General features: G+C 38.2%; 1 protein-coding gene across 4 annotated transcripts; it reads right to left on the bottom strand.

The window, feature by feature from the left end:
• Positions 1-1452: 1452 nt before the first annotated feature.
• LOC148850107 (uncharacterized) lies at positions 1453-12700 on the bottom strand. Of its 4 annotated transcripts, none has more exons than XM_088947183.1 (3): positions 12222-12700; positions 10834-11445; positions 1453-2622 (listed from the first exon to the last, which is right to left on the bottom strand). In XM_088947183.1, the coding sequence occupies exons 2-3, from the start codon at positions 11389-11391 to the stop codon at positions 1774-1776; spliced, it is 1407 nt and encodes a 468-aa protein (XP_088803309.1). In that variant the 5' UTR covers positions 11392-11445; positions 12222-12700; the 3' UTR covers positions 1453-1773. The 4 variants fall into 4 exon arrangements, with proteins under 4 accessions (XP_088803309.1, XP_088803310.1, XP_088803312.1 ...); XM_088947184.1 differs by having other exon boundaries at positions 10834-11424; positions 12222-12695; XM_088947186.1 differs by having other exon boundaries at positions 10834-11339; positions 12222-12656.
• Between the last annotated feature and the right edge of the window lie 1764 nt (positions 12701-14464).

The following is a 14464-nucleotide window of genomic DNA, read 5'->3' as shown; positions in this document are numbered from 1 at the left end:
AGGTGTCAATGGACCAGGTTTGAGTTGGAACCAATCTAAATTAACATGAATTTGAGCAGATTGAACAGTCCAAACATTAAACTGGACCGGTCCAAAATGGTCCAAAATATTCATTGGACTGGATTGGACCAGGTCCATTTGTAATGAACTTGCATTGGACTGAATCAGATTGGACCAAATCCAGTCCAATTGACACCCCTAATTGTGAGGAATTTCTAAATCTTCTTCCCACTTTTTCCTTCCTAGCTACCATTCCTTGATGGCTTAGACGTTTACATCACAAAGTCCATAATAGAGTTTTCTTAGTTTCCTCTCCCTTTTCTTAGAAACTGATCGAAGACCCTCTCTTCAGATACTCCAGAAATTCCTCCATACCCTTTGGACAACCTCCTTGCCAACTCAGTAATTACCCAAGTCGTCAACCATTGTGTTATGTACAGCATAATTCATCACCCAACACTTCCTCCCTAACTGGGCTATGAATATTAATTACCATTTCTTCTTACAAAGTACGGTTCAAGATGCCACCCAGTGAGACAGATCGAGTCTGGACCCTACAAAAACCACTCGACCAGGTTGCAGAGCACTAGGAAGAATGTAATGTACACAAAAGGCCATTATCCAAAGTTGTCCCAGAAATCTGGGCCTTGGGAGGGGACCAACGGCTGGATTGGATGATATGGACCTAAAATTTGGCATGTTTTAGCAAAATGTGGGCTTGGATACAGAAAAAGCATGAGAAGAAAGGTCAGAAACAAAAGATGAATTGGAGTTACCAGAGATTAGCAGCTGTGGGTCGAAAAAGGCATAGAGACAGCGGTGATGCCTCTGAAACTTTGCTTAAGAAACTCCTGAAGTTTCTTCAAGGTGATGCTCTTATCCCGTTTCTAAAAAGCGATATCTGCACAAGTTCTACTTCTTTTGAGAGTTTCAGTAACAAAAGTTCTGTAAATGAAATCACAGATGCCATTGGATTTATGACAGCCCAATGTCTACGTAGAAAAGTAATTGATTTAAATGAAAGTCGAGGGAAAATCTTAAGTCTTCATTTTCTTAAAATTACGCTGTTCTAAGAAGTAAGAAGCAAAAGCTTTAAACAAACATACGAGTTTTTCTTTTAATGTTGAATCACATGTTCTAAAACTTGAAAGGTAATGTCCGTCACAACTCACAAATACCAATATGAATTGTGAAGCTTTTAAAAACTCACTCAAGATGGATTGAGACCGAACTTTTCAGATCTGTTTGTTTCATGGTAAAAAGAGAAGAAGATTTTCAGAAATATTCCTATCCTTTTTATGGTGAAAGCTTTGTTTTTTTCACTCCCTTCTACACAGAAACAAAACAAACTCAGCCTTAGTTTTAAGGATAGGGATGCAAATAGAAAAACTAGAGGGGAGAATATGCCAGTGCATACCCAGAGAGAATGAAACTGACTGCATAACAACAAAGTAATCACAAAACGGGTCAAGCCCTTACTGTATAGTTTCAAACTTTCAATAATTGTATTGTTTCAATTGGATGAATCTAAAGAGATGGGTGAACTCTCGTCAAATACAACCCCCCCCCCCCAAGTGAAAGAATAAAAACAACCTTAACGAGAGATCCCATATCTAAGACCTACATGGACAACAGTTAATGGATTGTGATCTGAAAGACGCATAGATTACAGAGAAATATAACATCAGGAAGCAGGGAAAGAATAATCAGAGACCTAACATATGATACAACACCATTAAGAAAAGTAAAGAACAAAGAGAAAACAAATCGATTTCAAATGCCCTTCCAGTGGTCTGGAAGTTTCCATTTCCTGTGCCAGTAAATTGATACTCTTGACCACAATGGAAACCCAAAATTGTACTCTAGTGGCTGGTCAGCTGCTCCACCCACAGCCAAAGGCAACCAAACATACCTTGACTCCCTCAAATCAAAAGAGCTCCACCGGTCAGCCATGAAAATAAATGAACCGGGAAGCCCCGGTAGTGGCAACACAAAAGTGCTCTGTGCAAAGAATGTTGTCTGCCTTAAGACCTCATTCCCACCTACACAGGGATTCCCCATGGTTTCCCAGGGGCCCATGATCGACTCTGCTGCATGGGCAAGTGCCCTGTTTGGGGCCCAACCTGTACAACCTGATGTTACCATGTAGTAAGTTCCATCATACTTGAATATGGCAGGGGCTTCTCTATGTTTTCCCACCAGAATCCTTCTCATTATATGGGTGACATCAAGATAATCATCAGTGAGGGGCCCAATGTGAAGTTCACTGTTATCCTCTGAGGAGTAGACAAGGTAAGCCACACCATCATCATCTTTGAAGATCGTCATGTCCCTGCTATCAAAACCATGGGGCTGCATGCTGTAAAGGTACTCAAAAGGGCCTATGGGAGAATTGCTAACAGCTACACCAACGGATGCTTTGGTGTAGTTGACATCATCAATATGCATCCACATTACATACTTTCCTGTCTTTTCATTGTATATCACCTTTGGCCTCTCAAGAACATTGGATTTATGAAGGTCGTGTGTCTCATTTTGTTCTTCTCCTGCCAGCACAATACCCTCATATTTCCATGTCCATAGGTCCTTGGAAGAGTAGCAACTTACTCCAATTATATCAACCTGATGGATAAAATGGGAGGCTATTTAACATCTGAAAATGAATTATCAGGAAAAAGGGGTGAAATAAACATAACAATAATAAATAAAAGCTAGAAATCATATTGCAGTATTTTCCAATTTCCTTTTTCACTGATGATGCAAGATTCTGTTTTATATAGACAGTATATCCTATTCTTGATTCCATTAGCTGCATGATACATTATATGAACTATTTTTAAAAGTTGGAATACAAGTGTTGGACACATTTGGATCCTTAGTTTTGATCATCATGGTGATGGTTGTTAATTGGGTTTCAACAAGAGATGAGTTTAAAGGTCCTATGGATTCTCTCTCTCTCTCTCTCTCTCTCTCTCTCTGAAGCCCTTAGGCTCATTGATGTCACATAATAGAAACCAAGGCATTGGCTTTATAGGACAACCAGCTCCTTCGAATAGGTGTCTGGACCTGCCAACAAGCTTGCTTTTGGGGGAGACCTAAGGCATTTGCTTTTTCTGTATTTATGGGGTGCCAATATCAATTATGAATGGCACAGAGATTTCATTGATGATGAAATGAACATAAAGAAGATCCCTGCCTCTGGAAAAGTTCATTGGATGAAGGATGCTATGACAGCAAGTGCTGTGATCCATAGTTAAAGAAAAATACAACTATATATTAGATCTTAAGCCTGGTAGGCATAATATCTCCCATACTTGATAAAGATTAACCATGAAAACCTTGTTCGCAGAGGCCACCAAGAGTGGGAAAAGCCATGTTGAAGGGAAGGGATGATACAGCATGTCTCATGATAAGGCTCATACTTCATTTTTCTAGGTGTGATGGAGACAGTGTACACATCAAAACAGAGGAATTACACAAATATGGGCTGCTGAGGAAAAAGACATGTTGAGCCTGGTTGGATAATGTTTAGGAATAGAGATAATGGTAAAGATATAGTTGTACACAGGCTGTAACAGCATGAAAAAAAGAAGAAGAAGAAGAAGAAGAAATCAGGGGCAGTTGAATAGATTATAAATCTGGGAACAGCAAATAAAGACAGGGAAATAGAAGACAATAGGCTAGAGAAATACGCTGCAATAGGAAACATTAATAAAAAATAACTCGATCTGAAGAGATCGTCTTATCCAATATTAGCTTGCTGAATCTTAGCCTACAAATAAAGGAAGTCTCTAACCTAAATCAAACAAGACAAGTGGACCTAACCTTTTTTTAACATATTGATAAAGACATTAAAGTAGACTATGAATCTTTTTTTTATCAGTAAAAAGAATTTCATTAAGGTAAGAAATTATAAATTACAGATTATGAGTAGCCTCGGCCACCCCACTAAATTATCAAACACTGATCCCTGTTTGCCCCTTGTTTTGCTAGCTGGTCTGCAAATCCATTTGCCACTCTTGGAGTCCACTCAAATGATAGCTGCAAGTCCTTGAAGAGGCTTTTAATCTTCTTGATATCATTTCTATGCAGCCAGGGTATTTTTTTCAGTTTGCTTTAGCCAGCTTATCACTACTTTGGAGTCGCATTCCACAAGCTTTCACACCCCCATCTCCTTAGCTTTTTGGGTCCCAAATACCACTGCCTTTAGTTCAGCTGTAGTGGAATCACCCATACCAATAGGGCCTGAGAACAGCCCCACTACAATTCCTTTGTCATCTCTAAATACTCCTCCAATTCCAGATCTTCCTGGGTTGCCAAGGCTGCTTCCATCGAAGTTCAGTTTGACGAATTTTGATTCAGGGGGGTCCCATTCCTTTAAGACCTTCTTCTTAACAGTTGAAGATGAAGCAACCTCCCTCCAGTTCCTAATTATGTCATTCATTGTAAAGTCTGAAAATAACTTCAGTGACTTTACCCATGATGTTACCTTTACAGCTTTACCATAATCCTTTCCATTACTTCTTCCTTGCATCTTTTCTTTTCTTCAAAAATTCTCAAGTTTCTTTCCCCCCACAATACCCAAATTACTGCTGCCCTTGTGCATCTCCATAGTGCTCTCCCTCTTCTTTTTGGCCATCTGAAAGTAGAAGAGTCAAAATGCTTTTCCAAGTTTATCGGAGTATCCCACCTGCATCCAAAAAGATGGAAGAACCAATCCCAAATACTGCTAGCAAAAGGACAGGAGACAAGGATATGATAAGCAATCTCACCATTCGTCTCACATAAACAGCACCAATTAGGTGATAGGCACCAGCCAGGCCTCTTCCTCTGCATCAGATCACAGGTGTTGATTGCACCATGATAGACCTCCCAACAAAATGCACCCACTTTGTGAGGAATAGCGTGACACCACTTCTTTTACGGGGAAAGGTACCCCAGGTTGAGCAGGATAGGACAAGGACTTGAAGAAGGAAGCACAGCTAAAGTGGGTGCTGTGCGAAGACCCAGATTCCAAGCAAAACCAGACAGGGAGGGGGAAGAGGTGATGAAATCAGCAACCGGCTTGCCTTTGAAGGAGGAGAGGGCAAAGATTGAAGGGAACAAGGTTTTTAAGGACTGCTTGCCCACCCCAACATCTTCCTAAAAATTGATTTTATTACCTGAGTTGAGATCAAATTTGACAAGGTTAAGAAGCAATGGGAGAAACTTGCGAATCACTTTCCAAGGTGAGAAGCTAGATGCCCTACGAGAAACTCCAGCATCCCAACCATTCTCAGAGAGTCCATGTATACTATATACCACTTTGTGCCAAAGCCTAACTGTCTCATGCGGGAATCTCCATAACCACTTCCCTAATAAAGCCCCATTCCTTTCCTTCAACTTCCCTAGTCCTAAACCTCCGAGCCCCTTTCTTCTAGTCACCACTTCCCACCTGACCAAGTAGACTATGAATCTCCTATGAATCTAGGAGAGTTTCATTATCTCCTAAAATATGGATTAAATGAACACCTAAAACCAAACCCAATAATAAAGGAAAAAAACAGGCATCCAAATATTGAAAAATTCTAGGAGAGTTTCATTATCTCCTAAAATATTTGATACGTTAGGAGATTTTCCTCATCCGAAAGTCTTGTTTGGGCTTCCATGGAGGGTGACCAATTTTGTGTGGGGCCCCTACTATAATAAAAAAATAATTAAAAAAAAAAAACTCAAACTTAACATTATTTTCCCCAGAGCTTTCTGCATTTTCCACCTCAAATTTTGACTTCTTGCATCTACAACTTTCTTTACAAGTTCAAAAAACTCAATCCTGAGTTTTTAATAAATCTAATAAATCTGAGACTGTCAAGTGGCTAGTAGGTTCATTGCAACCAAAAACTGAAGGGACCTTGGTGCATTATATCCCTGTTTAGAGAAGTATTAGCTTTATCTTCCAACCTAGTCTGCTTGTTCAGCAAGATTCCCAGGTCTGCCAACAGCTTAGCAAATAATCTTAAGCAAGGATGGGAGTCAACAAGAGTGAATTTAAAATGAGAAATGCCAGGGCCACTGAAAATATCTAACTGTTTGTAAATTCTCTTGTGTGGATATTGTCAACCACTGGTATCGTATTTACTGTCCTATTCTTCCAAGTTGATTGGAAAGTAGTGTTTCTACTCTTTATTATTTAATGAAATGTACAATTAATGGTCAAAAAATAAAAAACGAAACTAAGATCAAGATCATTTTCTGGACAACAGCATACTAAACCTTCTATTTGGCTTCTGGCACAAACATCACCATGTTTACATGTTGATGGTCCACTTGATCTACAGTAGGTTCATTAATTGACTGGTTTGCGACCATGTTAATCAAATACAACCACCTTCCTCGCCTAGGCGGTGAGGTGGGGCACCATAGAGTCACCTCAATCCACTGAATTAAAGCAAGGTCATCAAGAGTTGTATAGCCTTCAAGCAATTAACTGCAGGATAAACTTTTCAACATTCCATATTAAAGATACAGTAATTTTTTTCAGATAATTTATCTGTAATAAATTTTCAAAATTCTATCAACAAGATTATAGAACTAGAAATGGAACAATTCATCTTGGTCCAGTTTTATTTAACTTCTCCAGATGGAATCATGTTGAGTAGTTAGGTTGATGGGGATCGGTCCAAGCATTATAAGACCTATTCTCGCAAGAAGAAGGCCAACAAATAGGTTCTGATTTGGCATGGGGAAGACTCTTGGGACTTGGACTGAGCTGGTCAGGGGTATTTTCGTCATTTTAACTAGTCCTGTGTGGGCCTGGGCTATAACATCTTGTTCCTCTAATTTAGTAGGGCTTGTCTTTCAATTTTCAGTTTATTTGCATTAGTAGATAGAAAGTTATTGTGTTTCTTGATGCACAAGACAAGGAGTGGCATTTTTGTCATTATGGTAAACAGAATTCCGGGCCACACAAGTCACTTTATAAATAGATGTATTCTCTTCCTTCTGAAGCGAATGAATGAATGAAGATTTCTTTAGAGCTCCTTTTCTTTATGGAATGATTCCAGGACCCATTGGAGTGATTCCTTGGGATTTCTCTCTCTTTTCTCTTTCTCTACCCCTTCTCCTCTCTCTCTCTCTCTCTCTGTCTTGTGTTAGTTTGTTCCAGCCCTACTGCATCATAGGTTCAGGTCAGTTCTTGTCCCTGTTGATATGTATATAGATAGATAAAGATCTAACTTACCTTACAGCCTAGCCCTGTTGTCAGTTGGTTACCGATTTCATCTCCACTCCAGAGAGCTTCCTACTTATAACAGTTCTTCTTGATCTGCCTAGAAGCAGCTAATCTTTAAGCCGATCATCTCAATGTGGACCAACTAGATTAAATAATTGCCATGCCTACCAGATCTAGTTATGCAGTGATGACACCATTGTGGACAAGGCGTAATGATGGCCCCAGGTTCCATCATTATAATCCACTTACCGTTTTTTTTTTATCAGTAACAATGCATCTACTATTACACCACAATTATCCTTATAAACATGAAGGAGCCATTACAGAGCACTCTTTGTCAGCACATCAAGTAATGGCCCACCCTCAGATTCAAACCTGTGTTCTCCTGCTTAGCCCGAGATTTTACCATTGCACCAAGTAATGGCCCCTTGATGTTTGTAACAACAAAATGGGTACTCTTACAACTATCGATCCAAATCCATAACTCCTTGATGTGCCCCATTGGTTGATTGCAAGTTCACAACAAACCAACCTTTTGTGTTAGTTGAAAGATCCTCTGACAAATAACAAAAGGGCAGCCCAATGCACGAGGCTCTGCCAATGCGGGGTCTAGGGAAGGTCAGATATATGCAGCATTACCCCTGCACATACAGAGGCTATTTCCAAGATTTGAACCCTGGTCACCTAGGTTGCAATGGAGCAACCCAACCGTTGCACTAAGGCCCATCCTCTGACAAATGCCAGAATAAAATAATTCACTGTCTATCATGGCAATAGAGATATGATATGTGAATCACCACCTTTTTTTGTGAGAAGATAATACTCTGATTGTACAGCCTTGTTTGTGAGTCTACACCTTTGAATTCAATTTTTCTGTTATGTTAAGCATTTCCTTTTTTTTTCTTTTCCTCTTTTTCTATCTAACTCTAAAATCCATATATTCATCCTCTATCTGTTATGCTATCATTAAACTCAGTCCTTCTGCTTTAGCAATAAGGAAATTGAGGTGCAATTCAACCAAGGATGATTATTCTTGTTGTATTAGAAATTTCTTTTTACTTCAATCTAGGTATCTAACTATTAAGATTAAATATTTTGTGTATGTTATGATTGGACACAATCTTTCTACAAAATTCCATTCTACGCTGAGGGAAGAGGAATGCTAATCCTATTCACAATAGTATGATTATCATTCCTCTTTAGGTGAAAGCATGACTTTCTGTTTTTACCATTTCAAGACTTGTTAGATGATACAAAAGATTCTTTACCAGTCACTCTAAGTACTTTTTTATAAGAGGGATCTACTACTCAAATGCATTTCCAGGCTGGATTGTAAGAGTAGTTAATTGAATCATGCCTTGGAAGAAGAAACTTTCTTTCATAAATAGCTGAACAAACTTCTCTTCTCTTTTCCGACTACAAATATTGGTTCAGATCCTAGTAAAGGAAAAAGGTGACCATTAATTGAATCCAATGAAAGTAGAACAAGGGAAGCTACATATGTTTCTATCTCTCTAGCCATTCCTTAAAAAAGGAAGGGGTTTTCTCCATTGGTGAAGGGATTACATCAATACATCATATAATAGTCTTATGAACCAGGGCTGGGCATCCTACCTATTTTTTCTATCTTTTTTGAGAGAAGGTAAAGTATAGTATATTAGAGAATAGAGATAAAAAGTGGCATGTACAGCAAGAAGATACACAGGGACTGTACAAAAGTTGCCCTTGCAGCACCATACCCCTCCATACCCTGCTTTACAAAAATAGATTATGTACAAAAAAAAAAAAAGGAATTATAGCCTATATAAACCAAGAAAACATTTTTCCCAAAATCTTCTGGAACAGTGAATTCACTGAACTGCTCTTATTTTCAAAACATCATTGCATTTCTTTCCTGCCAAGTGCACTAAAAAACTACCACAGGAACCACATTCCAAGCAAGCCTCCCTTTATTGCTTAAACCTTCTACCTTCCAGCCCATCAGAAAATCCACCACTGAACCAGGACAGCAGCTCTTCACATCAAATAGATTCCAGGCTTTGACCCAAACTTCATAGGAGAACTTGCAATGTAGCAATAGATGATCAGCTGATTTGTCCCTCGTAAGGATTATGTTCAGATGACTGATTGTTCATCTGAACTTTTCAAGGCACTGTAAAATGATTTCACAGTGAAGTTTCCTGCTCTTTCCCACTGCCATATTCTTTTATCAGGGCTTCCAGCTTCCACTTGCATGCTATACAACAAATGTAGGATTTCTATCTTTCAGGCAGAAAGGAAAGAGAAATCAGTCATTCCAATTTCCGATCTCTTTTTCATAGCTTTTATACAGAGGTGTAGACATCTCTAACCTTCCTGGTGAATCTATCTTTTCATGTCCTAGAGATAGACTAAGGAGGCCTATTCATTAAAGGAAGCAATTCAATCCATAGCAAGATGGCTGACCCATTTGATTGGCTGAAGTGAACGTACCAGTCCGGAAAGATCAGTTAGAAGGCCCATAGTTGTGACCTATCTAAGAGCATTTCATTTCTTGTTTCCAGCATTTTATGGTCATAGATGACTGAGGCCTAGAACTGTTCCCAAAACCATCTTACCTTATAAATCCCATGCTTACAACCTCATCATCTCACTGCCCAAAGCAGTCTCCCCGCCCCCCTGACAAATAACCATAAGAATTATGGCTCCTGGACCACTCAGCATTTCTTTCAGGATGTATAGCATGCAAGAAGAAAGATAAAGTTATGTCTAAATCTCGTTGGCTCTAGATTTTTAGACAATTCTTTCATCTGCATTTATCCTCCAGGAGCTCCACCAACTATTAGTAGTATCGCACATATCTTTTATCTGTTCCCATGATGGAATTCATTGTTGTCGTCAGAAGATATTTATCTGGTGATATTGTTCAGAGTTTATGCTTTCAGACAGGATTCTCAGTAGCATCCTAGTATATGCAGTTGTAAATCATTACATCACAACTCACAAGTTAATATAGGAAGTAGGTGGTTTCTTATCATTGAACCTTCATTTGACTTCATTTCTAACCCTATCCTTTCTAGTTTTACCACTCATCCATCTGAGCATTTGCATTTCTACCACTCATTTTTTTGGACACGTTTCTTAATTGCATAACATTTTGTTCCGTACAACATAGTTGGCCTTACAACTGTTTTATAGGATTTTCCCTTTAGCAGCAGTGGTATTCATTTATCACATAGACTCTGGGTGCACCCTTCCAATTTGCCCATCCTGCTCTAATTTATGGGCAACTTCCTCGTCATCCTCTCCTTTGCTACAAGGAATTTGCTATTGGTAACAATCATATAATTATCACAGAACAGTAACTTAGGTAGTCCACAACATCTAAATAGCTGAAAAGGTTACTACTACCATTATATGCATAACTTGTCATAAGCTACTTAATCACAGCCTCATCTATCATGTAAAAACAAAGTAGCTCAGTTCATAGCTGGAAAGTACATGCCATAGAATTGAAGTCACAGGGACAAATAACTAGCATAGCAAGTAACGGTTTCCAGTTTCTGATTTTATATATATACAGAGAGAGAGAGAGAGAGAGAGAAAGAGAGAGAGAGAGAGAGAGAGAGAGAGATTCAAATTACCCGGGCAGCTCCTTTTTTGTGAGCATGGTAAGTGGGGCCATCCTTGTTTTCTCCATACCAATAGTAGGTCCCAGATTTCTCAACATATAAAATCCCTCCTCCATGGGCTTGAATTGGATTTCCATCTGTGTCCAGCCATATCCTCCCTGGGTAGAAATAGAGGTTGTCATCCTCTACTTCCTTCCTTGGGTCTATAGCAGTTTTCTTATCAGGGAAAAACAAGTGCTTGAATTGAGAAGATTCATCGAGAAATTCTTCAATTAGACTTGTGGCCCTCTTCGGCCTCCGTTTTACAGCACGTGGGGATCGTTTGCCCCTTGGCGGCGGGATCTGGAAATCATTGTCTTCTTCCACCTCTTCAAGTTCTCGGCTCAGTTGGAGGTGATTCAACCGCTCCTGGATATCTCGTTCATTACCGTTGCTTTGATGAACAAGGGAGTATAAATGAAGTATAAGAATGCACCCCACGAGACTCCACACGACAGCAGATAATGTGCATCTGCTTCCTGCATTGCAATGTAAAGTGGTTGGTTTTCTTTGTTTGTTCCTCATCCTCATTTTTCTCCCCTTTTTTCTACGTCCAAGATAATGCTGCAGTTAAGAAATTACGACCTATGTAGAACCAATACAGTTTATCAAAACTAAGCTAAAGAACCCAATATTCTATCCTTTCAAGTAAAAAGAACAACAACAACAACAAAATAATAGTAACAATTAGCAATAACAAATAATAATAATAATAATAATAATAATAATAATAATAATAATAATAATAATAATAATAATAATAAGTAGGGAGAGCCGGAGAGGAGGTGAAAGCATAATGCTTTCGTCCTTTTAGGTTTATAAACAAACATTTGAGACTCAAAAAGTATAGGCATTATAAAGTATAAAGTACTACTTTTTACATGGAAAATTGGGAATGGAACCCATCTCCGATCAATTATTTTCCCGTAAATTAATGATCGTCCAAATTAATTGATGGTCCCTAGTAACCCGACAATCTTACTAATGGAAATTTCCAGAATTTACCTCTTTTTGGCTTTTTTTAATAAACGGATGAACGATCTAAACATGAAACTAGTCATCATAGACCATTAGGAATAAGGAGCTTCTAAAAAATTAAGAAATAATTAATTAATTAAAATTAAATCGAACGCTAAAAACAAACTAAATCAACAAAAGCCGAAATCAAGGTTCGAAGACAACGACCAGGGACCTTCAGAGCTTATACCAATACATAGATCCATTAGAGATACTACTAAAATCAGTTCAATCGACGACGAAAGTAGAAATACAACAGCAAAATACGACTCTAAAGCAGTTCCAAATAGAAGCATCATCACCGCCACGAACAAGAGAAACCAAGTTAAAGTTAAACAGCTTACCTGACAAGACCCTGGTCATGAGTGGGGTGAAATTTCCAGACCTCATGTCTGAGCCCAAAACCCAAGCAATTCTTCCTTCATCTTACCTACTCTTGCCTTCCTCGGACACCCACCTCACCTCCGATGAAGTACCGAAGAACCTTCCAATCTTCTTTTTATTTTTTCGATTTCATATATACAGAGATGGCTGTACAAGAAGGCCACAGAGAGCAGAGAAAGGGGAGCGGTCGGCTTGCTGGTTAATGGTAACCTCGGTTTAGTATTATTGGTTTCGGTTGGATCTGGGGATTGGGGAATGATGACTTCCAACCAACGATTCCGCGTGTCTAAAATCAATGCGAGGCGTCTCCTAAAGATTTAAGAGCTGTAATCGTTGTTTTTCTTCCCTTAATTTCTCTAGATTCTGGAACCTAACAAAGTGGGAAAAAAAATAAATGAGAGCTAGTGAAAATCGCTTTTTATAGTCGCGAGAATACCACTCTCTTCTCTGTGGTGTCCTTTTATAATCTAAAATGACATAAATAAACCCCAACACTTCCATTTTAACAGTTGACGCCACGCAAGATTACCAGTCAAATCTCAACTATCAAGTGGCGACTGCAAAAGTGACTTGACTGTGTACTAATTAAGTATAAACAGAAGTAACACCAATCGAATTCTGAACCGTTGGATTCAAAAGGCGTTGACTACTTTTAGCAGCAAGATGAGGATGCCATTCATTGCTATTTGCCAGAATGAATCCGAGGGTGTGGCCCTGCGGGTGTTGTTCGGTGGCATCACAAACTATCAATTGGGCACGCTTTATCTTTGCCCACTAAAACATGAAGGGAAATTTTCGGATTACTACTCTTGTAGTTTGGGCCTATTTCCATTTTGGTCCCCTTTAAAACGTGTCAATTCATTACTTGATGTTAATCGGTTCTTAATCAGCCCTCAAAGTAGCATTTGAAAAAAATACAAATGTCCTTCTAATTTTTTTAATTCTTGATTCTTTTATTAAAGAAAGTTGGAGTCTATTAATATTTGTTAAGGCTGTTTTGATTTGAAGGAAAATTTGTATAGGTTTTCTTACATTTTCCCTATTTTTTCCTTCAAACCAAGCATATCCTAACATTCTTAAATAGAAAATGCAAGGATTTGAGACTCTTAATTTTTTGCCAACGTTTTAGTGGTTGATAAAGAAAATTAGATGACACTTGAAGGGCATTTGTGTTTTTTTCTTTTCAAATGTCATTTAATGACCGATTAACAATTGGTTAACAACAGGTATTGAATGGACACATTTTAAAAGTTTAGATACTGAATTCTCATATTTTAAAATTCAGGGACCAAAATGTCACTAGTTCAAATTACAAGATACTAATCAATAATTTTCCAAAAGATAAATCCATGGATTTCAAAATCCAACTGACATATGCTACCCACACCCTATCCATGGATTTCAAAATCCATGAGTTCACATCTGCGCCCCATGGGGATGTGCTGTGGCCTGTGGGGCATTGTGGGGAGCAGATGTGAACTCCATTAGGCGAGTTCAGATGTCGCCCCCAGAGCGCACCCCACACCACATCACCCGAAATGTGGGAATTCCAAGTTGGACCCCGAAATTTGTTTGGAAGAAAGATCCTTTTTCAAATATTTGCCCGTGATTGGTTGAGGGTGAAAGTAATTTAGGCTGTTTGGTTGGAGTGCAATTTTATTTGTATTAGTACAAATGTATAGGAGTGCAAATAAAAGAATGCAAATTTTTGTTTAATTTTATTTTGGGTTTTACTTTATTCTATTTTATATTTTAATTTATTTCATTTGTACTGCAATCAAACAAAATAAGCTAAATTTTGAAATAAAAATATATTAGAATCTATACTCAAATCATTTGCACTGCTCAGTTCAGTTTGGAAGGAATACATACAAAATAATACAAAATGCAAGGTTTTACACTGTATATATTTGTATTTATACTCCTTCCAAACTGTGCCTTATGACTCGATAGCAACAAATATCAAAATAATGATGAAAATAACCAATTTAAGGTGCACATCATTCACAAAGTATTGGTGAATCGATTATTATCAAGGTGCTATCACAATAAAAAGAAACTAAAAAAATAAGGAAAATATGATATTATGATTTATAAAAAATAAAAGGGCAAAATGGTTTCATAAAAGAACATGGGATAGTTTGAGGTTCTAAAAATGTTTAAAGAAATATTTCATAACTAAAAAATATTAGTAATGGGAAAA

This window comes from Nelumbo lutea, chromosome 5 (genome assembly GCF_056320005.1).
Source record: "Nelumbo lutea isolate HS-2025 chromosome 5, American lotus-T2T, whole genome shotgun sequence".
In the NCBI taxonomy this organism is placed as follows: Eukaryota; Viridiplantae; Streptophyta; class Magnoliopsida; order Proteales; family Nelumbonaceae; genus Nelumbo; species Nelumbo lutea.
The sequence above is the reverse complement of the archived record's forward strand: the minus strand, read 5'-3'. Positions and strand labels throughout refer to the sequence as shown.

Bases quoted from the DNA above. Each gene is read 5' to 3' on its own strand.
- LOC148850107 (XM_088947183.1), bottom strand. From the start codon at position 11,391: ATGAGGATGAGGAACAAACAAAGAAAACCAACCACTTTACATTGCAAT. The intron at 2,623-10,833 runs GTAATTTGAATC...TTTATCCATCAG, and splicing joins ACAAAAAAGGAGCTGCCCGG to GTTGATATAATTGGAGTAAG.